General features: G+C 37.6%; 1 protein-coding gene across 7 annotated transcripts in view; it reads right to left on the bottom strand.

Moving 5' to 3' along the window:
* The window catches only part of Fbxw7 (F-box and WD repeat domain containing 7), a 159,137-nt gene that overhangs the window by 72,692 nt on the left and 61,445 nt on the right, over positions 1-25,000 (bottom strand). For 3 of the 7 annotated variants that reach the window (XM_051199287.1, XM_051199289.1, XM_051199288.1), the window contains exon 1: positions 23,317-23,472. The exons of the other annotated variants lie outside the window; for them this stretch is intronic. In XM_051199287.1, coding sequence (XP_051055244.1) covers positions 23,317-23,469 — 153 coding nt within the window. In that variant the 5' untranslated portion in view covers positions 23,470-23,472. Of the gene's footprint in view, positions 1-23,316; positions 23,473-25,000 lie in introns of those variants that run through there. 7 annotated transcript variants of the gene reach the window in all.

Raw genomic sequence — 25,000 nt, 5'->3', positions numbered from 1 at the left:
ACACCGTGGAAAGCATTCACACACTCTTTAGTAAAGTTTTCGATTAAGTTATAAAACTTTAAAAAACTTAACACTAAAGACATTTAGCAACCTTTTTCATATAAAAGCTTGGTAGTTCAGTTGTTTTGATCAGTATAACTCAGCCAATAAAACAATTTTAAATCTTAAATCATTAACTCAGAAACCATAGCCTGTATAAACAATTCACTAAATATTAATATAGCCATACAAACAAAAAAAAACAAAACCACCCATCAAGTGCCCAGCTGGGTTCATGAACTGTTGAGGTGAATCTCCTTTATCCTGGCAATTTCTCAAGCTTCTCTGATCATAAAATCTTGCCTTCAGATAAGAAGACAATCATTGTGGTTTTTATCTTCCACAATGAATATAAAAAAAAAATCAATTGAATGACAAATTTTCAAATCGTAATTAAAAACACAAAAGCAAAAAGTTCTTAAGTCCATACCCTCTGACCAAGTAATTCCACTTCTGGCAATCTATCCTAAGGAAGTAATCCTAAAACAGTAAAGGAAAAATTATACAGAAGATGCTCGCTGAAACAGGGGATGGGGGTAGGGAAGAAGATGAGAGTTGGGGGTGGGGGGGCGCAGAGAGAGAGAGAGAGAGAGAGAGAGAGAGAGAGAGAGAGATAAAAATAAAATCCAGATGTTTAAGATAAAAGAGTCCATGAGCAAGAATTTGTATCCAAGACATGATCCACTGGGTGTTTATATATTATGATAAGGAAAGACTTGCATGAAAAGTACATGACTGCAATATAATTTTTAGACTGCATAAGTACTACTACATGGTGGTATTTCAAAACACTTTCATCTTAAGCAATGGCATTATAAACGCTTTAAACATGTTTCTCACGTATTACACATTAAATGTGTCTTCTTTTATTTCTTTGCATAGGCTCTAATACTTCATGTTACATTTTCATTGTATTCGTTATGCAGCACATTCTTTGCTGATATTTAATCAAGTTCAAGTTTACCTTGAGAGCCTGTCTCAATGGAATATGGTGGGAAATGGTAAGCAAGACAACCAAAGGCCTCCATTGGCCTTTGTGCATGCACAGAGGTATGCATCTATACACATACCACACATGCACACATACACAAAAGACAAAAAAGACATACTACAAAATTCCAGTGACACAAGGATACGAAACAGTAGAGTTTTGTAAGTATGGGAGAGATGGTCTGAAATGGGGCTTAAAGGTATTTTCTGGAGTAGGAAAGAAGACTTAGTGAAGCTAAAAGCACTTCCTGCTCTTCCAGAGGACCAGAGTTCAGTTCCCAGCACCCACACTGGGCAGTTTACAAATGCCTATATATAACTCCACCTCCAGGGGATCCAACACCCTCTTCTGGCTTCTTCAAACACTGTACTCATAAGCACAATTACACACACAGATACACACATACACATAAAATATACACTTTAAAAAAGAAGTTCTTGGAGTGACAGAACCTAATTTTAACAGATGTGCTAGATATGTAAATGTACATGTTCAGGACTCATCCATGCTTTCAATGTTATGTTAAAGTACCTCAATTTAAATACATAGACAGACACACACACACACACACACGTGCGCACATGCATATATGTGTGTAAAATTGAAGATAATACAAATTTCTCTATTTGCTCTTCTACTATGAATCTGCTGCTAAATGCTGGGGAAGGATTCCATGCCACCATGAATGAGGATTTCCCTACAATAACATCGAAAAAAAAAAAAAAAATCTCATTAGAGAACCAGGATAAAAATCCAGAGTTTTCCAACTCAATAGGCAAAGTGACCGAATTTCACAAATGCACAGACCCTGGAATGAATGACAGTTCGCTGTCAATGCTTCCTAGCAGATGGATTTTGAGGGAGACTTGAGAGGGGCATATAAACAACAGCCATAGGCAAAGCATTTGAAGCCTCCATCTAAAGGGCCAGTGACTGCAGGACTGGTGAGACCCAGACCTGCTCAGTTTGAGAATCCACTCAACATCTTTAAAGAAAGCCTTGCTCCGCACCATCACAAGGAGCCTGAGAAGTAACCACTATGGATTCAAATCCATGTTTACATGCTCTCTTCACACTGCCTCACAATCATTTTGCAGGAATGTTTTGAATAAATCTATCAATGCAGTATGGAAAACAGTATTTTCAGAGAACCAGAGATGAATTTGTTTCCTTAATGGGGTTCCCAACTTAGTATCATTTTAATGTGGTTAACTGTTGTAAAACATAAAGGGGAAATCTTTTCCTATAACTTGCTTTTTAAAACCAAGAATTGAGTTCTCTGACGCTGCCTGCCCCTCTTGCCACACATCCTGAGAGTCTTCATTTGTTAAGTATGTAGTTAAAATTCTACTGAATCCACACTGCCCTTACTTCATCTACTCATTTTTAAAAACTCCTGCCTGAATTTCTCTCCTTGCTCTCTGAGGCAAAAATATTATCTGCTTATGCCAAACAATTTCTATTCACAGTCTCGTAAACAACTGTTTGATCCCTCCTTCAAAGTCTTGGCAAGAAGGTTTCACAACATACTAGGGATGACACTGCCCAACTGCCCTGCACATGAGTGTTTTCACACAATATATATTTGAAAAAGAGAGGTGTAAACGTTATGAGCCAGGACTAGGGACAAAATACTGACTAAAGGCATAAAGCCCTACACCAAAAAAAAAAAAAAAAAAACCAGTGTAGTAGCTATTGACAATAGCTTAAAATTAGAAAATAGTTGTTCTCATTAGTTGAACTTTCATCATTATGAATATAATATGTAAGATTTGGAAAGGCAATACAACTGTGGATAGTAATCTGGTTATCTGCACTTCCTCCTGGTCTGGTCCCTCTTATTTGTCAACACTGTGATGGCCAAACCATCAACCATAAAAATCCTCACAACCAAAGCAACTTAGAACATTAGCTTTAATTCCTGGTGTGAATTAATTTTAAATTGTTTTTTTCTAATAGAGACTATGAGCTCTCATTTTCTAGATGGTAAAAAATACCGTGATTCTCTTACAGAGATCTCTATGTGCAGAAATAAAGCAACAGTGTCTTAATGATGAATCATTAAAGTAGATCCTGATTGTAATAATCTCTATTTTTTTCACAGAAGACATTTTTCAGATTTTTCAGGTTACAAAGCAGTACTTCTGCACCAACCTAACAAGCAAAAGCTGTAAGTGTTCTCCAACTTAGAAACACACTCAGTTTCAGTACAAACAACATTGTTGTACAGTCACCCTAAAACTAAACAGCAGCATGGAGGGTTGGACACAGCTTGAATCCCTCATCACGAGGGAGGCTGCAAAAGGATTTTACCACTAACCTCAGTCACCCAAGCAACCAAGAGCTAATAAGGGTGGTCACGGCCCTCCAACACCACTTGTTTCCATGCTTGTTCAAAGGATTAGAATACAGATCTTCACTTTTCTGGGTCCATTTCCTTTATTTCAAATTATTCCTCTACACTAGACAAGACCCAAGCACTGATTCAAAATAAGAAAAGAAACAAAAAAGAAAACAATGTCTACTTACTACACTACCAACTAAGAAGCTGTGGTACAGAAAATGCTATTAATCTATTTCTTACATTTCCAACTAAGATACTCAGGATACAGAAAATAAAATATTATCAGGAACAAAGCCATTTCAAGTTCCAATTAGAAAATTAGTAAAAATGCGCCCATTGCTTTCATTTAACCAGCAAGTACTTACAGAGTGCCCACTCTAACACTAGACTACACATTCATCTAATCCAGACCTGAGTTTAGTATTTCCAGTGTGTGGAATAGGAAATAAGTCCCGAAAGGCTGCTGGCCCAGAGGTTTAGTTCGTCATATTTAAGCCTGGGTATTTCTCAGCCATTCTGGGAAGTCAAGTTGTCTTCCAACACTAATAAGACAGAGCTTACAGCAGCAAGTAAAGTACCATCTGCAGCTAGTCCTTTCACAGAAAAGCTCCTCAAGATTATGGCACATGAACTCTCGGCTGTTTGTGCTGACACAATTCCTGACCATAAAGACTAACCCTCTGGAACCCTATGTCCAAATAAACATTTTCTTCTTCTGTAAGTTGCCTTGGTCATGGTGTTTTATCACAGCAATTAGAAAGGTAACTAATACACCCTTGCTTACTAGTTGTAAAAGTGCTTTTAAAGCTGCAGATGAATTTAAGCAAGCACCATATTTACATTAATTAAAAGTACTTTGACATTTGAAATTATTTTAAAAGCAAAATAATGAAGATGAAATTCTAGATTCTAACACAAAAAGCACATCCAGCTTCCTCGTCTTTCTGCTTTCTAATTCCCCAAACAACTGAAAAATAACAATTATCTCCTACTGAATCTTACATTATGCCAGGGTTTTGATGAGTACTATACATATGAAATACAATGTCACTATTGCATCACTGGCAAAAAAGTAAGGTTCAAAATTCTTAAGCACTGACCACAACATACTTGCCCTTCTGAATTCCACTCCCAAGGATGTAAGGTTACATAATATTGTGGTTTAAAAAAAAAAGGCATTCCAGTTCAACAGAATTGTGTTATGTTGAAGGCAAAAATAAAAATAAGAAACAGTAACAAATTAAAAGAATAGACCATTGCTGGATGATATCAAAGCCAATGGATAGGGAAATATATAGCTACATAATGTCTAGGCTATACAGCTTGGTGGCTAAGAAGGCCCAGATTTACAGTAAATGCCTATAAAATTGGGCAAATTACTCAACACCTTTAAATCTCAGCTGTTTCATCTGCACAAGAGGATTCTGAATGATTGTACTTGTGTCTCACAGAAATACTAAAGATTAAATAAAAGATTGTGCATATATAATGCTGACAGATATTTCCACAAACAGTGAGTAGTTACTATGTTGTATATTACACATCATTACTCCAAAATCTCAGTAAGTCCAACTGGACCAAAATCAGAAACTTTCTGTGTGCTAACGTGACAGGCAACATTTCTGGATTCTGGGGCACTGTAGATTTCAGTTTATAAATTAGGATGAACCATCAATAATAGCTATAGAAATAAAGCAAAAATCTCAAAATATGCAAAATCTGAAATACTCTTCTGAAGAATTTTGGCAAGGAATATACTTAAATCCTGATGAGGCAGCTTATTTTAAAAGCTTTCTTAAATCTAATGACTGGAAATTACATAAAAGCTAATATTAAAAGTTAAATTGGAGCATGGTGATAGGTATCTCTGATCCTGGCACTTTAGAGGAGGTAAAAGAAAGACTACCTACTTGTAAGCCACGCTGAACTACACAGTGAGATTGTCTCAAAAGGAAGGAGAGGGGTGCTAAAATTTCAAGTATCAGGATAAAAAACAAAAAAACAAAACCCTGAGGACCTACCATATGTAGAGGGCGCACTGAAAAGCTCCTCCATTCTGAGCTCACATTTCACAGCAATGTCCACCTGAGGCCTTTGCTCACAGAAAAGCAAAAGGAACACAGAAAAGCCTGGCAGAAACATCTACGTCTGACCTCACTTGAAAACGCCAAGAACCCCATTCCCATTCTCTCTCTGTGCACACTGACAATAATTCACAGGGGTGTCAGTACTCTAAAAGGCAACTGTGATGTATGAAATACGTATGTATGTATTTTATTTTCATATTTAATGGAACAGACAGAAACACACTTTCTAAGGGTATAAAGGATTCTCTGTCTTTAGTCTGAAACTGCTGTTCGGTTAGTCAGAGCAGAAATGGCAAACAAAGACCACCACACTTCTCAAGTAGAACTTTGGAGTCTCACTGCCTTCTGCAATTACTAGCTTTAGAACTGACTCTGGAGATTTAAATGCTAACTCTGCTAACAACTGCAGAGTAGAATGGGAAGCCAGGTCATTAGATCACCAAATTCTCTTTACTAAGTCTTGTGTATAAGCAAGCACAATATAGGAATAATATACTTTGAAGAACGTTGCAAATGCTAAGTTATTACAGGTCAAATACTTTTATTATCCACACAGCAGGTGATCAACAATTGTCAGTAGTTCTTTTAAGAGTAAAAACTACAATCCAAGCAATACACTGCTCTTCTTCAGTCAATTTAAATATACAAAGTTTTCCCTTTACTCCAGTTAAAATCTCCTCCCTTGAAAACTCTACCTGGTATGTCCTCTCTGGCTGATATAAAATCAAAGTCTAACCATGACAATATCTAACTTAGTTTTTCAATACAACCACCTGTCTTTATTAAATGTCATCAATATGTTTGCCTTTTAATAATCAAGAAGTTCCAAGAGATTTCTCCTATGAAAGTATAGAGCTCAAAATCAGGGAGCCTTCCAGTATGGTCAGCACACGTTAGATTTACATTTATTTGGCTCCAAACACTACTGGTCTATTAGTGAAAACATCCTCTCTTTTACAGAACCCCTGTTACTGTGGACAAAGATCTACCAGCAGGCAATTTTGGAGGCAAAAAGGAAGAAACACTCTAAGTAATTTTAGGTTTCCCACTGTTCCCTTTGCTTTTTCCTGCTAAGACACAAATCTTATGTAGATCTCGTGGCTATGGGTGCTTTGCCTTTACCCAAACTATGTTTTGGAGCTCTGAGAATAAATATACAAAACTGCCTTTGAGTTTTAGGTTGTGAGATTTTGCTGCTTTGTAGGCATAGATTGGGGAAAATCAAAGCCTTCCTCTATCTCTCTCCAGACTTTCAAGGTAATGAAAAACCAAAAAATTGAACTTATGAGCTAATTTTCAAAAAGAGTACTGTTGTCTTCACACAAAGAGAAATAGCTGGCATCTTTGGATGATACAACAATGTATTATACTGAGAAAATTTCTGACAAAAGAAACTATGGTTTATAGTGTGTATACTGATGCTTTTTAATTAAACATCAAATGCTGCAAAGCTAGACCAGCAGGCATACTATAAAGGGCAGTGCTTTGCAAAGACATTGTAGTCTAGGCAGGTGCTATCATCCTTTGGCTTACATAACCCAGCATAAAGACTCCTCCTTTGACACTTCTGCCAGCTGTCATAGCTGTCACAAGGAGCAAATATGGGTGGAATCATTACATGTCCACGTCCCTTCCTCCACAACAGGTCTCCATTTTGTCTTGCTTTTCTCAGCACTAAAGTTGCCACGTCAGGATTCCACTATTTTTATTCACAATGCAGTGAAATACTTAATTCTTTTTAGGCGAATTACTTTTGCTCTTCAGTTGTATTTTTAAATGTTTTCTTTAGGCTGATTGTTCTGCAGTTACTATGTCCTAGGCCTGAGTGTGAATTTATTTTTATTTAACTCAACTGATATCCTATGTGCTTTGTATATGTAATAACAAGCATACCTCTACAGTTCCAAAACAGGCATTGCCTTTTTATATTAAATAGATTCTTCCCCATCCTTCTGTTTCTTTTTGGAGTACAAACAAGACAAATACTACAATTGGGATTTGGCTTTCTAGTTCTTAATCCCCCCCCCCCCCCAATTCACCTGTCTGCTTAACCATCACTATGCCTTTGGACCTTTGTCTACAGGAATTCTTTGTGCTTTTGGTAGAATTTATATTGCTCCAGAGAAAAGTCAAGTTTACTTCAGCTGCCTGCCCAGGGACATGACCACCTACTCACCACTTTAAAGCCACCACATGTGAAAAAGTGACGTGCAAAAGATCAGACCTGTCAGTCTGACAGAACTCCCCACAGCTTCATCTGGCCAGAGTCATTTAAGTTACTTTCATTCCCAAATGTCACAACATGAGTAGAAGTCATATGAAAGCAGTGGAAGAAGGAGTCTGGGTAAGGCTGCATTGTTTATTAGCTCTATGGTAACAGAATATCAGAGCTGACAAATGGTCATGTGATCCTATCATCAGGACACCAGATCACAAGCAAGTTGGCAGTGGGTGTATACACCAGGAGAAAATAAAAACAACCTGTTTTATAAAGCCACAGATCAAAGGGGAGAAGAAAGGGGACATAACTAGAGAACACAGATAAAGATTTAAAAACCAACCTCAGAGCCTCAGACCTGTGGGCCAACCCTCGTGGTTAGCCCTCTCCTGTGGATTTAGAGTGCACTTTTACTGTAATAAACTTTGCTTGCGGAGATCTTCTGCAAGCCCATTTGAAATTTCCTCAGCTAGCAAAGAAAAAAGAGTCAAGGAACCCTGATAACAATAGTATGTGTGATCTTAAAGTAGAGCAGAATGAGATACGGAAAATGATAGAGCATTCTACTGTAAAATGTGTAATGTCTGCCTTTATAATTCCACTAGAAACTATTTCATACAATATTAACATTCTTCTTCAAGTCAGTAAATTAACGTTTATACACCTCCTTATAACACTATTCAACCAGTGGAGAAGGGGAACCTGCTATGATAGCCTATAGGAATTCAAACTGTAAACTGTCAGAAGATCATGTCTGCTTGTGCTTATACATACATGAAGACACTTCTTAAGAAATAAGGCAAATGGGCTGAGGAGATAGTTCATTCAGTAAAGTGCTTGCCACACAGCATGAAGAGCAGAGATCAATCCCCAGAACCCACATAAAAGAGTCAGACATGATTTGTGCAGCAAAGGAGACAGGAGATCACTGGGGCTCACTGGCCAACCAATCTAGCCTAATTCACGAGCCCCAGACAAGTGAAAAACACTGTCACAAAAACCAAAGTAGACAGTGCCAGAGGGTGACCTCTAACCTCTACATGTATGTATAGATACACACACAAATGCATAGACGTGCAGGCACATGCATGCATACACGTGTGAGTATGTGTACATAAAACTAGGCCATAATCATGAGATCTCTTGAAAAAAAAAAAAAAAAAAACAAAGACTCCGCTGGCAACTGGAAAGTGTGATAGTTTGTAATTGTCAAATTAACAGGACCTAGAATGACCCAGGAAAGCAACCTTTGGCCATGCCTGTACCTATCTCAGTAACTGAGCTAGAAGCCCCACCCTCAAATTGCGAGGTACGTTTACTTTATAGGCTGGGTCCTAAACTGAACAGAAAAGAGAAGCATTGCTGGGCAGCAAGCGTTCAACACTGCTTCCATGTTTAAAAAAAAAAGCAGTCGGACCACCAGGACTTCCTCTTCACGGCAGATCATAATCAACTGTGAACCAGAGTAACTCCTTTCTCCCTTAAGAATGTTTTATCACAGCAACAGGAAAAGTAACTATTACAAAAGGAATCCTTTCCTATTTGTACAAAGTTCAGCCAATATACTTTTCTAAAATTTTAATTACTTTAAAGCATGGTCATATAAATGTTCTTTTAGACATTACCTTTTGCTTCCTTTTCCTACCACTGTAAACAATGTTTAATTTAAAAATCACAATTACTGCAGTAGGAAACTGGAACATATACATGAGAAACAACCAACTAGTTTATAAAGCATATGTATAACCGAAAGACTGCCATTTCTTTTAAGAGAGCTTAAGATCTATTTGGGACTTTAAGTACTCTGTACTATCAATTACTTGCAATTAATTATAGTTTATATGAGTCAAGCCCAAGAAGGAAGAAATCTAATGTGACTGAGAGTATACAGTTTTACACTTGAAATTCAATAAATATTAATGGGAGGGACAAATGAATAAATGAAAATATCCAGCTTAGTCATATATCATACATATCATTGATTTTGATACTCAACAACTAATAACATGGAATGTGCTCTCTGACAAGGCCCTACCACTTGAATACACGTCTGCTGAATACATCTGTTCACGTTTTAATTCTTTACACATTTGTTACACACACACAGTAGATCTTTTTATCTACCAATTTTATACTTTACTGAAAGTAAAATCAACACATAATTTAAATATAGCAAACAGAAATTAAAAGATAGTATTAAATAGTGCCCACATATCATCCACTTAAAAGCTGTATTTTAAAAGTGAATGAATTTAAATTATTTTAATTTTTATTTCTTTTTTACATTCCAATCTCAGTTCCCCTCCCTCCTTTCCCCCTACTTGCTCCATTCCCCACCCGTCTCATCTGCTCCACAGAGAAGGTAAGGCCTCCCCTAGGAAGTCTACAAAGTCTGTCCTATCATCTCCTTGAGGCAGAACCAAGGCACCTCTCCAACCCCTACCCCCATGTCTAGATTGGGCAAGGGCTCCACTAAGTCAGTTTATTCGTTAGAGTTAGATCATGGAGCCACTGCCAGTGGCCTTATATGTTGTCCCAGTCACACCATTGTCACCTATATTAAGGGAGTTCTAGTTTGCTCTTATGCAGGTTCCCCCTTTGTCAGACCTGAGTCAGTGATCTCTCACTAGGTCAGCTGATTCTGTGGGTTTCCCCACCGGAGTCTTGACTTTGTTCGTATTTTTGCTCCTCCCTCACTTTGATTGTACTCTCAGGGGTTGGCCCATTGGCTAGTTGTGGATTTCTTCATCTGCTTCCATCTATTTCTGGAAGAGGGTTCGAGCTTCTCTGGGTTTATGGATTGTAGGCTGGGTATCCACTTATGAGTGAGTACATACTATATTTGTCTTTCTGGATTTGGGTTACCTCACTGGGATGGTTTTTATCTAGTTCTGAACATTTTTTGCCTACAAATTCTAGGATGCCATTGTTTCTTACCATTGAGTAATACTCCACTGTATAAATATACCACATTTTCTCTATCCATTCTTTAGTTGAGGGACATCTAGGCTGTTTCTAAGATCTGGCTATTACAAATAATGTTGCTATGAACACAGTTGAGCAAATGTCCTTATGGTGTGAACATGCCTCCTTCGGGTATATGCCCAACAGTGTCTTGACATAAGTTGTTCCTAATTTTCTGAGAAATCGTCATACTGATTTTCACAGCAGCTGTACAAGTTTGCACTCCCACCAGCAATGGAGAAGTGTTCCCCTTTCTACACATCCTCTCCAGCATAAGCTGTCACTGGTATTTTTGGTTTTAGCCATTCTGATTGATGTAAGATGAAAACTCAAGAGTAGTTTTGATTTGCATTTCCCTGACGACTAAGGATGTTCAACATTTCCTTAAGTGTCTTTCTGCCATTTGAAATTGATCTGTTGAGAACTCTCTTAATTAGAGCTGTACCCCATTTTTTAATTGGATTATTTGGTAGTTTGATTTCTAGTTTCTTGAGTTCTTTGTATATTTTAGAGATCAACCCTCTGTCAGATGTGGAGTTGGTAAAGATCTTTTCCCATTCTGTAGGGAGCTATTTTGTCTTATTGACCATGTTTTTTTGGGTTTTTTGTTTTGTTTTGGCTTTACAGAAGTTTCTCAGTTTTAGGAGGTCTCATGTCCGTGCTACTGGTGTTCTATTTAGGAAGTGGTCTCCTGTGCCTATGCATTCAAATGTATTTCCCACTTACTCTTCTATGAGGTTAAGTGTGGATGAATTTATATCGAGGTCTTTGATCCATTTGGACTTGAATTTTGTGCATGGTGATAGATATTGGTCTATTTGCATGTTGACAGCCAGTTATACCAGCATCCCCGGAATATGATTTCTTTTTTCCATTTTATATTTTTAGATTCTTTGTCAAAAATTAGGTGTTCATAGGTGTGTGGGTTGACAGCAGGGTCTTCAATTTGATTCCATTGGCCCACCTGTCTGTTTTTAATGCCAATACCAAGCTGTTTTCATTACTATAGCTCTATAGCAGAGCATGAAGTCAGGGATTGTGCTACCCTCAGATGATCCTTTACTGTACAGGGCTGTTTTGACTATCCTGGATATTTTGTTTTTCCATAAAAAGTTTCTTTCTTTAAAGACTTGAAGTTCTCATACAAGTATTTCGCTTGTTTGGTTAGAGTTATCCCAAGATATTTTATGTTATTTGTGGCTATTGGGAAGGATGCTGTTTCTCTGATTTCCTTTTTTGCCCGTTTGTCATCTATATATACAAGGGCTACAGGTTTTTTGGGTTTTTTTTGGGGGGGGGTTGTTTTGTTTTTAATTAATCTTGTATCCTGCTACATTACTGAAGGTGTATAACAACCAGGAAAAGAAACAGAGCATAGAACTTAATCTCACTGAAATATAACAACTATGAAGAGAAACAACAGAGCTAATTTCACTGGACTATAACAGCCGTGAAAAGAAACACAGCATAGAACTTTTCAGAGCTCATTGCCTAGAACAAACAAGTTTGAATATACAATATAAATTTTTGCAAGATAGTTTAAAACCTAATAGAAGTCAGGCATTTGCAATGTCAAAGCCTATGAATTCCAATTCTTGAATTTGCAAAACATAAAAGGATATTATAAAGCCATATAACATCATTCATAAATACTATAGCATAGCAAGAAACAGGGCTGTGAGGTAAATGACTGCAGACAATATGAACAAATTTCAGTTCTAGAAATATTTTCTTCTTCTACCAGAAGACAAGCCAAGGAAAGGAAAATATTAATTTTTGTTGCTAAATTTTTATCTAGCAATAATGATTGTTAAGAAAAAAATTAAAGAAAAACAAAAAAGAACTAACTTTATAATAACCAGATTAACCTTGTATTAATTTACAAACTGTTGTGAAAGAAAATTCATACAGTTGGCATGATGACAATAGGATAAAGCAGTAACTCAGAATGTTGCGTTTGAATGGGAGAAATGCCATGCTTTTTAAAGTAAACAAGTGAATTTGCCAATGACGAAGTACTATAGCTTAGCTAGGAAAACACTTCCATATACTATTAGAAATGAGCAAACAGGAATGCATGAAACTGCTGACACAACCTCGGGTACAGCATCCTGCATTCTGAAGTGGAAATCTGACTAAGAAATCACACTAAAAGCTTTCCATCACCATCCCCACTATCATGGTCACAGCAGAGAAGAGTATGAACAAATGAAACATGATCAACTAAGGAAAAGCCTTAGTAAGAGAACCTGCTTGTGTGAATATACGTAGGTATTTGTCTTTACTACTCCATTTCTGAACTTACAGCTAAACTGTGATCCTCCCCCACCCCCTGCATGTACAACTAAGGATGAAAACAGAGTAGTCTTTGAATCAGAGTTCTGCCACACTAACAAAACTGTTATGCTTAGTACAAGCTGTATTCAAAGCACTGTTTTAAATAAACTGTTTCAATATTCAAAAGAGACCTATTAATAAACACTACAAACCTCACTCAAATGAAGTTTGCTTAGATTATAAGCATTTGCTACTCTTATAGAGGACACAGGTTCTGTTCCCAGCTCCCACATACTCCCAAGTTTACCTAATTATAAATCTCCTTTGTTCTACTACCTTGAAATGAATGTGTCTAGGTTAACATGTACACAAGGTGAAATAGACAATAATTCTAACAAAAAAAGATGAGATAATCCATACACCCTAAAGTTATACAAACTAATTTTTAAATTTATCTTTATTTTATGTGCTTGAGTGTTTGCCTGCATGTATGTATATGTATACCATGTATGTGTCTGGTCCCCTGGAACTTGTTACAAATAGGTATGAGCTATCATATGGGTGCTGGAAATAGAACCTGGATCCTCTGCAAAAGCAGCAAGTGTTCATAACTCTGAGCCACCCCCACCAACCCCTATATGAAGGAATTTTAAAGGATGAGTTATATTCCATCATCTACTTCCCTCTCTCATGGGAGAAAAGCTTGACACTAATAATGCAGAAGAAAAATAGAAATAAGGATGTACATATCCATGTTCATACATGAAGAATCAATGACAAAGCAATGGGACTAGAAAATACAGTCTATATCTCTATAAAATGTTTCTGTAGTGTGAATTAGTTGATGCATTCATAACTAATGGATAAAGTTGGTAAAGTCACTTTAGTACACCATATTTTTCACTAATGTTATAAAGACATCTATCTCAGGGTATGTACGATAAAGCACAAGGGACCTTGGTGGATTCCACAGCGGGCAAGGTTGATCGAGGTGGGTGACAAACATGCCAGGCAGACAAAGATTAAGTGAGAAGTCCTATTAGAAAGAAACTGCCCTAAAGACTTGTCTACAAATCAATCCTATGAAAACAAAGATTCCTTCTTTCCAGATAACTTCAGCTTATGTCAAGTTGACATAAAAAATTAGCCAACATCATCACAAACAAATTTTCACACTAAGAGGGTATTTTCCATATATAATGACATTGAGAATAAAACTGCGGGGCCAGAGAGGCACTTGCTGCCATGCTTGATGACCTGAGTTCATTTTCCATGAACGTGAAAAGGAAAAAAATTAATAGGAGAAACTAACTCCTGTAAATTGTCTTCTGACTCCATACGGCACCATGCCATATACCCACACATGCATAAATATTCACTAAACAAACAAACAAATGCTCTAAAACAAAAACAAACAAAAAAATCTACCAAAAAGGACAATACAGGTTGGCTAATGGCTTCAACTACTAGGTTTTCCATGGTAAACTCCACAGCAATGCTTTAGGTATGACTAAAGACATGAAATGCTTCCCATATTTATTTTTACAGGGATGAGACAATGATAAAAAAGAAGACTATATCCTAGATACTTTCATTAATTTCAACAATTTTATCCCAAGCAGAAATGTGTCCTAAATCCTAAAACTGAGAACCGACTCTGGGTGGCCATGTTTAACTGGTGTTTTATTAGAACTGTAAATGGTTCGTGGTGATACAGAGTTCAAGACTGCAGAAGCTTCTGAAGGCCATATCCCCAGTTTCAGAGCAGGATAAGTTTATTATTTGTGTCCATGTGAAACATTTGTTTGTACAGGTGTCTCTGCACATAAGTACACATGGAGAGTATAGGTCAACATTAGATATCTTTCTCAATCGGTCTGTCTATTATATTTTGAGACATTGTTTCTTTCTCTCATTTATTTTTGTCTTTTTAAGACAAGGTCTTGCTATTAGGCACCTACATGAAACTCACTATGCAGATCAGGCTGGCCTTGAACTCAGAGAAATCCACTCGCCTATGCCTTCCAAGTACTCACTCGAGACAGTATTTCCTTGTTTCTTTTTTCTTATTTTACACATCTATCCCAGTTCCCTCTCCCTCCCTCCTATGCGCCCCCAAGACAGTATTTCTTAATGAGCCTGGAACTTACCAATTTAGCTACAATGCTTAGTGAGCAAGCCCCAGGAATCCTTTCTCCATCCCTCCAGTCCTGGGATTACAGGTACATACCACCAAGCCTTCCTTTTTACCTGGGTGCTAGTGATCAAAACACAAGTCCCCATGCTTAAAGGGCAAGCACTTGACCCACTGAGTGATCTTTGCAGCCCTGTATTAACAGAACTTCTTGTATTACATACAGCTTTCAAGGATGTCCAGAGCTATCTACCAGGTGCTCTTCTTAGATCTACCTTTACTCCTGCAGTGTTTGCAACCATGGGATGAAGACCATTATCTACAAGGAGATGAAGTTTTATTCCTGCTGCACACTTAATGTTCAGGCAACCTCAAATAATACCCATTGCAGCTTGTGGTATAAGAAACACTAATAGAGATGGTTACAATGAAATAGTGAGAAAAATAAAATAAAATCTAGAAACAGAAATTGTAATTATAGTGCTAGGACCTATGGTCCTTTATGCCAAGTTAAATTTAAATTCTGGTGTATGATTTCCATTTTTAAAAACAAAATCTGAGTTTCATCGATTTTATGATGCATGAAACAGATACCATCCATTAAAATGATATGTTCCCTTAGGAGTCATCTTTTAAGCCTTTTGAAAAGCAAAACTGAACTTAATTTATTCATGAAAATCCAAAATTACCAAGGAGAAAGAGGTGTGTATCATCTCTAGTTATAGATAACTCTTTTCTTTAACTAAGATGAACAACAATAAAGTTAACTGAGTATTTAAATCTGTTAGTAATATATAATTAACTTACAATCTGATTCATAACTTAATTTTGGCAATACAAATTATTAAAAACTGAATCATTAAGTTCTTCAAAAGTACCATTTGTAATGCTGTGAATTATGGATCACTTAAGCAAGAAATAAGAGGAAGCTTGTGTGGTGCTTTAGATCATAAAGAGTGGCATCTTTAAAAAAAGAAGTCCATCAACTTAGTAAACACATGGAATCAACTGCTTCCACCACATCTTCCTGCCCCAAATGCTATCCTTTCCCAACATGTGGGTGACATTCCCTGGCCATTTGTCACTCATACTATTTTTGTTTTTTCTGTCAAAGAGGCTCTAACACTCTGGATTGGCTTCTGGCTTGGGTATTAAGGTCAATAGTTGGGTATTAAGGTCAATAGTGACTCCAAGACTTCATTTTTCTTTCTTCATTACCTAAATTTACAGGATCTGATTTCAAAAAACATCACTATAAGGCATGTCTCTTCTCTGTAAGATTTTTATTTATTTACTTTTATTGTTGTTTTTGAGAACTCCCCGTGTGGCCCTGTATAATCCTGAAATTGTGCTACACAGACCAACTGACCTTAAACTCAGAGGTCCACCTGTGTTTGCCTCCCAAATGCTGGGATTAATAGCATGTAACATACCACATCTGGGCTCTGCAAAAAATTTTAATATGGAACAAGCAAATGTATCTTTCTTACTGAAAAATAAATATGAGCAGTAATTAAGAACAATTTCTACTCTTGATAAAACACTAATAAATAAGGACACAAACTACAATCTATACAGAATAAAATGTAAGTGACTAGAACTCAGCATGCTAAACTAACATTTATTTATTCCTTAAATGAGATGACTTGCACTTTCAGGATGGGTACCTGTCAACGCCAGTGATGTGCTAATCTCAACAGTTATTTTTTAAAAACTCCTTCATTTTCCCTGTCTTCTCTTAGCATTTCCAAACTAATGACATCAGTTCTTTTAAACATCTTCCCCCACTCCAGAAACTGGACCCACTAACCATTACCCTCCTACATAAAGGCTCCAACTTAACCTTACTCATTCTTCCTGTGAGCATGCAGACGTCTATGACATCAACTCTTAAATGCCAACACAAAACCAAGAGAAATGAGTGATTGTCTCACAAAGAAAAAGGAATTTGTACCAATTCAACTGCTCAGGCTTACTCCTTTTAATTTGATTTTTTTTTTTTCAGTTTAAAAAGTAAGTTTAAAAAGTAAGTATTAGTATAAAAAAAAAAAAGTCTGCAGCAAACTGAAGGTGCACTTACTTGCCTTGACTTCCGATCTCTGGGTAACAAAGACCTTTCAAGCTGTTCCGAAAGTCAGGGCCAAGAAGCACATGTTGAAGGGCACTCTTGGGTGGTGTGGCCTACACGGAAGAAACAACTGCAGACCTTTGTTCCTATGCTCATTGCTCTTTTTAAAATTCAGCCTGAAATTGCACATTTCAGGGTTCCACTAAGTAGCACAGGTTAACCCTCTTGGCTTAACTTCCAGACTGGAACTGCATGCAGATACTACCATATCCAGATGTCTTTATAAAGTTAACACTGGTATTTAGTCAATCTTAATCACATACTTTAGAATAACGAATGTTTATCTGTTTTAAAAGAAGTCCTCCTTAAAAGTTTAGACATTTGTCCCTTAAAGTTATGACTAAAGAATATCCAAAAACATTTCCAGTCTTACATTCTGAAGGATGACACTTACCAGACTGCTCCCAACACATGCCCATAGTAGCCAATTACCAATTTTTCTTGCCAAGTTATGCATGATATATGTGTAGTTGTCTTAGATAGAGGGAACTTACTGTGACATCCAGAGTAACTGTCTGAATTGAACACCCCCCCCCCAAAAAAAAAAAAAAAACAACTAAACAAAAACTTCTCAAGCTAAAAGTAATCTGTGGCTTTTGACTCAGCCTACTACTACAACCTGTAACTCCTGTTAACACCTGTTCAAACACACTTTTTCTATATACCACTGCCCAATTCATGGATCAACTTAACAGCACAGCGCTTAGCTCCTCCCCTCTGTGTACTCATCCCTGTAATGCTGCTGCTTCTAGCTTTCCTGTCCTGCATGCTCTCCTCAAGCTATCACATCCTACTCTCACCACATCAGCTGCCACCAACAGGATGACTTTTAAAACGCAACGAGATAAACCATCCATGGGAGGCAAAGGGGCTACTTCCAGGGCACATTCCTAGAACATGTGGAAAAATAAGATCAATGGCTCCTTCTCTCTCACATCACCCACTTCAAAAACATTAAAGCAAACCTAACAACCTACAGCTGCAACAACATCTAAGCCGCACCTGCCCTCTTCAGTGTCAGCTTTCCTAACCCGCCCACCAACCTCTACAGAGCAATTTTTGCCATTTCTGTTTCAGTATTTCTAGTAATTTGTTTGCACAGGGATGTAACTATTATCCAGCTATCAATAAGTGACAAGAATGGCACATGACTGGTCCTTGTTAGAAGACTTCTAACAATGAAAATTGTTCATTATGTAATGTGAATTAGGAAGCCTTAAATTACAAGCTTCCCTTGTTCCCCACATTCTGAACACTCCAATTTCAGATGGAATTAACTAAGATGATACTGAGAATAAGAATGTGGGCCTTGAAGTTATGTAATACTGAGGTAAAAATCTACCCACCAATTAGTATGATCTCATAGAGTTTGCAAGTCTCAAAGACTCATAAAGTCTAATGGGAGACATCTAGCCAAAGAATGTTTTAGGTAATGGTTAAAACAGAAAAAATGTACACAGTGCCCAATGGCAGCACAGGCAGAGCACAGCATGGTACATACTACTCTTACTAAGCCAGAATTTTACATTAAACAACTAGAACATGCTGGGGTGAGGAGAAAAATCCCTTCAGAGATAGATAAGATAGTAGATAACAGAACATAAAAACAGATGCTTGTTTACATGACTGAATATTGTAATATCTAAAACTTGCCAGGGACTTTGAGAATGTGTCTGAGCAGAAAGGGAATATTGGAGATCATCTGTAACCTTACCATGCAAAGACATGTTAAACTACATCAAAATGCTTATATTTAAACACTCTTGGTCCCCAAAATGACATTTTGTGATGTGCATATTACTATGATATTCTTTTAAAACTTTATACTAAACTCCACTTGTTTTCCTATATATAGTAAGTTCCCTTTACAACTGGAAGGTAATCCAAACAAATGGAGAGAATTAACTATTTTCCCTGATGCTGACAGCTGAACTGCTCCCAGGTTTTACCTGGCACCAACATGCTTGTGCTTCGATCCTGTGCAATCATAGACTGCCTCCTTAGAATAAATCCCCCGTAGATTTACTGAGTCAAGGTTTGTCAGAAAAGTTTTACTCTTTCTTAAACATGCTCCTGAAATAAACAAGTATCAGTATAGGAGATTGTTCATTCTCTCCAACACCATTAACATGATTTTACAAATCTGATTCTTAACAAAAGCCAATTCTTAAGAAAAGGAAAACTTGTAGACAACATACAGAACAAGTATCAGTGTTTGTCAAAAGACTCTTTCAAAAAAAAAAAAAAAAAAAAAAAAAAAAAAGTCTTTATAAAGAACCCAGGGCTGGGGAGACAGCGAGCATCTACTGCTCTTGCAAAGGACCAGAGTTCAACATCCAGCACCCATATGCGGCAGTTGAGCGAGTGTTATCCAACACTCTCTTCTGGCTACTGTAGGCACCGCACATATGCACCATATATCCACTCCAATACAGAAATAATTTTTAATAAGGCAAAGATCCCTGCATCCCATCACACAGTTTCTGGCAATGGTTACTAATATAATGTGTATGTGTGTATACACAGGGTGCCTGTGTGTGTAGACACACTGTAAATGTGTACACATGCAATTGGAGACCAGAGAACAACCTGGGCCATTGTTTCTCCTCAGGAACAGTCCATCTTGTTTTTAACACAGGGTCTCTCACTGGAACCTGAGGCTTGCCAATTAGACCTGATTAGCTAGCCAGCAAATCTCAAGAATCCTGTCTCTGCCTCCCCAGTGCTGGGAGCTGCAACCTGGCCTTTACATGGGTACTAGGTATCAATCTTGGGTCCACATGCTTGCACACCAAGCACATGACAGACTGAGCTATTTCCCCGGCCCTAATTTTCACTTTCAGAGTGGCACAGATCCAAATGATCCTTGAAGCGCCACTCCAAAAAAGGACACACAGTATGATATGCTTACAAGATGAATTACCACATACATGTGACTGATCAATAAAAGGTCAGCATGTTACTTCCTTTTTATGCAAGATATAAATATTCAACAACAGTGTCTTCAGACATCTGTCTCAATCTTTGCAGTTATGGCTTAGTTGAAAGATAAAATTCATAAAACACACAAGAAAATACAGTGTTTTATTGGAATCTTTCTTATCACAAAGAAAGCATTTTAAAGTAGAACTTCAACCTTGGTTATACAATTTCCTAGTTGTCTGATTTTAGGAAAGTTACGATACCTTAGTAAGCTCAGTCTCCTTGTCTTAAAAATATTGGCCAGGTGGGGGTAGAGGCAGATCTCTGAATTCAAGGCCAGCACGGTCTACGGAGCAAGTTCCAGGACAGCCAAGGCTACACAGAGAAAGCCTATCTCACTCAACACACCCGCCCCCACCTCCCAAAAAAAATTTAGAGTACCCATGTCACATATCAAATGGACTGACACAGAAGTCCTTACTAGAGCAGCCTGGTCCAAAAGAAAGGTTAAAGAAAAAAAAAAAAAAAAAATGTGAGTCAGTATTACATCACCATCCCTGGAAAGCACTAATTCATCCAGCCTACACTATTGGTTGCCCAAGCCACAAAGGAGCCTCCACACAGCTTCCATACCAGGCACACATGCCAGAGCACTATAGAAACAACAGTGCCTTTCCAAACACTGATCACTGAAAACTGTCATGTTAAATACTGAACAAACGACCTAACATCATTATCATCAGTAGAGTGCTTAGGGGAAAAAAAAAAAAAAAATCACCAGTGTCAAGAGTTTAACCCCAGCTCTGGTCTTTTAAATGTTATTGCATATCATGGGACAAATATCCTAGTAGAATATATTAGACATCAAAAAGATAAAACATCACTCCTAGCAAAAAGAAAAAAGACACGAATAGGGAAAGGAGGTATCAATACTGCCTACAAATTCCTTTCACTTAATTCCAACTTATACAGCTTCAAGCCCCAGTACTACAGATACCTCTCACTGACAGGATGAACTGGTTTCTTTTGCATGAGTATTTTAAGTAACCACACACACATAACTTGATCAAGATCATCAAATGTGCCAGGCAGTGGTGGCACATGCTTTTAATCCCAGCACTCGGGAGGCAGGAATAGGAGAATCTCTGTGAGTTCAAGGCCAGCTTGATCTTCAGAGTGAATTCCAGGACAGGCTCCAAAGCTACCCAGAGAAACCTGTCCTGGGGTGGGGGTGGAGGGGAGAAAAAAGTACTAGTAACAGAGCCGAACAAAATCCAGGACTCAAATGCTTGCTCTGGGGCTCTCTGGAAAAGGCTGCTCTATTGGGGCTAGAACTTAACAAGATACATCTCCCATTTAATTTTAAATAAAGCATGATCGCACTGCAGAACAGTAACAATACCATGTACCTTTCACAGTCATTTTAAGCAAGCAATCACACACTGGTACTCATTTCTCTTCAGGTAAGCTTATACAACTATACAAAGCTGGGGGAAGGGATTTTAGATGTGCACTACTACAGTAAAACATTTATCAGTAATTGATTTACTGATGGTACATTGTTTAACATTTTCAATAAATATTGGATTCAGACATGTCCCAGAGCAAATCTCAAATGGAAATAACATCCTTATGTACATATTACCAGTACACAGAGGGAATTCCATTGTTGGCAGGAGGAGGCGAAAAAGAAATTTAACTAAGAATGAAGACTACAAACTCCAGTGTTGATACTTTGTAAAGTGTGACTGTTAATATTTTCACCTTTTAAGGAACACTATATGGCTTCAAATAGCCTATCAGAAAGTAAAGGTCCCCACATGGTGTTTGGATAACATAAGCAATGGCAATACTATGCTTGATTCTGCAAAAGCAAAACAAAATCTTAATACTAACCATTTTAAGTGTTATGAAATGTGGTAGGGAGAACAGCAACACATCTAAGGAACGACAGAAAAGTCATTGTGTGTGTGTGTGTGTGTGTGTGTGTGTGTGTGTGTGTGTGTGTGTGTGTGTGGTTCCATTCAAAACACTGTATTACACACCAAAGAGAGAGGCACTGGTGCTGGCAAGGGAAGGGCTGGGTGGGTGAAGCTCTATGTTTTCACTAATACAAAGCCCCAAGCAAGAGCTTGGTGTGACAAGACCTCAGCAGCCAGGATCTCAGCATGGATCTCACATTCCTACAACAGCACATACATTCTAAGAATGAGTTTTGTACATCCACATTTGTAATCAATTATTTACTCTAAAGGCACAGGAAGTAAAAAATTATTCAAATATAGCCATTTTTGTCAATTTTGAATATTAAACAATACTGAACACCAAGTTTATTAATTTGCTGCATCCTTAAACATTGCAATAGCCTTTACTGTTTTTCTTGATATTCCTAAGAAATAATATAGTTCAGACTTCCCAAATAAAACACTGAGAAATCAAAACACCAGTCTAAGGCCATACCATCCTGAACGCGACCGATCTTGTCTGATCTCGGAAGCTAAGCAGGGTCGGGCCTGGTTAGTACTTGGGTAATTCCCTATAGTCCCAGTATTATCATATAAGTAGAATTAGAATCTGATGAGACTTCCACTGTAAAGAAATTTACTTTATTCATATAATAAACAATAAGTTAACAAAAGCCCATGCTTTAGACCTGCATTCTCATGCCACTGCCACCATATATTGATGCTGAGTTCAGAAGTAGAGAGAGAAGAATGTGTCTTACTGGTTTTAAGGCCAGGCACACCGATAAACTTTTTATGAACTGGTCGGTTTTAAAGAAAACCGTAATCTCTAAGATTTCACAGGGGCACTCGAGTAAAACTGACAGCAAAGAAAGCAAACAAGAAAAGCCTACTGCTGTTCTGATTTTTAAATAAATGCTACTGCTGCTGCTGTGGGTGGCCAGCAGTCTCGAATCAACTCCAGGCTGCAATCACAACATCCATTAGAGTGCCCCACAGTCAGAGCAAGCAAGTGGTTTTCAGTGCCGCTGGTAAATCACCTGATCCTATTACAAAATCAATTACTGCAGTACATTTCCACTGCCACAATCTGATGATGACAAAATGATATTGGATAGCTACTGCAAGGTCAAGAAAACTGCTAAGAACATCTTAATTGGTCTTTTATGTTTAATCATTTGGTCCTACTAATAATGCAGCCATTTTAACTGTATATTTTTATTTGAAATAAATCTATGTAGTAGTTACCTTTGGTTGCCTGGGACATTCGATGGAAAATCTCTGCAACTGGTCTGATGTATGGCTACAAGGGAACAGATCGGAGCAGCAAGTCGAACGGCTCAACCTCTTCATTAAAAAAGAAATAATACTGCAGCCACAGCCACACATTGACTTGAACATTAAAAGAGAATTTGACTTCAAAAAAATCACAAGTAGTAATGTCCCATGTAGAGTAAAACTAGCTAAGTGACTCATTCTGCAGCTCTCTGGCTGAAAGAAACACTGCTAAAAAAACAAAATAAAAACAAATGAAAAGCCAAGTTCACAACAGAAGATAACAGCCACGAACTCATTGCCAAGAAAATCTGTGAGAATCATTAAGTCTCCTGCTGTTACACAAAGAATGTAAGTGTGCTTTAATATTCCAATGTGTATATATTAAAGCTCAAGAACTTAGCAAAGGAGCAAACTCAAGACCCCCAAAACATACTAACCACTCTTTCTGTCTTCCATCAGTTTGGATCTGTTTGCCTATACCTTCGGCTCAGCCTATCCAACCTGTTCCCTCTGTAAGTGCACGCTATTTCAACAGCCAACCGGAAAGAGCCCCACCCCTCGCTGTCCCCACACACTGTTCAAGAAAGACTGGGACTCTGAGAACTGCTGCAGCACTGCTCTGAGAGACAACAGGAGCCAATTACTGGCCAGGCTTCTAGCTCACAAATCACAACTGACAACCTGTGACTCTACACTTGAAGAAGCCTGCCAAACACTCACAGTAAGCATGCTCACTCACTTTACTTCTCTACTACAGATTAATTTATAGAACTGTTCTCAATCTTAATAGTCAAATAAAATTCAATGAGAAACAGAAAATAGAGGCCTAAATGTTTTGAGAAATAAAATTTGTACAGTAGCAAGTACAAATCTTTGAATAGTGATGGGAGACGGCAGGAGGGTGGCTGAGTACAAGGTACAAAGTAAAAAATTCCCTCTGAATACTGTCCTCGGACCTGTGAGGTTATGAAAATAAAATCTACTGCAAAACAATTCTGTACAGACAGTGATGAAATAAGCAGCAAGGTGAGCCATGGAATCCCAACTATCATAAATGTTCAGGGAAGAGAGGATGTGACTATGTACCTAAGTATTGGCAATAACTAGAAGCCATCAAGAACCTATCCTGACACTGCATCTTTTTCCTTGGCCATTTGCATTTCAGTAGACAGAGAAATTTTAAACCCTGAAAACCTCTTCGAAAATACAAGAAAACAATATTTAAAATGTTAGTCATTCCCTAAAATGTTTATGCTTAAAACAGTCTACCTTTCCTGATAACAGTTACTTGCATCTGGTGATTATAATTCTTTCTAAATTCCCAGAATAAAAGAGTCACATTAATACATTGGTCTTCTTTAATAACCATATTAAAAATAACTTAATGAACAACTCAGATACCAATGTCAATTCCTTTTAACGTACCTTTAAAATAAGGAAAGTACAAATAGTAAAATACCTTCTATTACAAGATCTGTGTCCTATGGCATTGAAAATCTCTGTATCTGGGTATGTGTCCTGCTCAATTCCTTTCCTGCTTTAGAGCTATGAAGAGCCAGTACTGCTTCTGCCTTCACCTTGCACTGTCCTTTTGATAGTTATGTTATACTTAAATCAGTTTTTCAACAATACCTATAAACAGGCATGCACTTCA

Source organism: Phodopus roborovskii, unplaced genomic scaffold (genome assembly GCF_943737965.1).
Source record: "Phodopus roborovskii unplaced genomic scaffold, PHOROB, whole genome shotgun sequence".
Taxonomy (NCBI): domain Eukaryota; kingdom Metazoa; phylum Chordata; class Mammalia; order Rodentia; family Cricetidae; genus Phodopus; species Phodopus roborovskii.
Note: the sequence above shows the minus strand (reverse complement) of the source record. Positions and strands in the feature narration are given on the sequence as shown.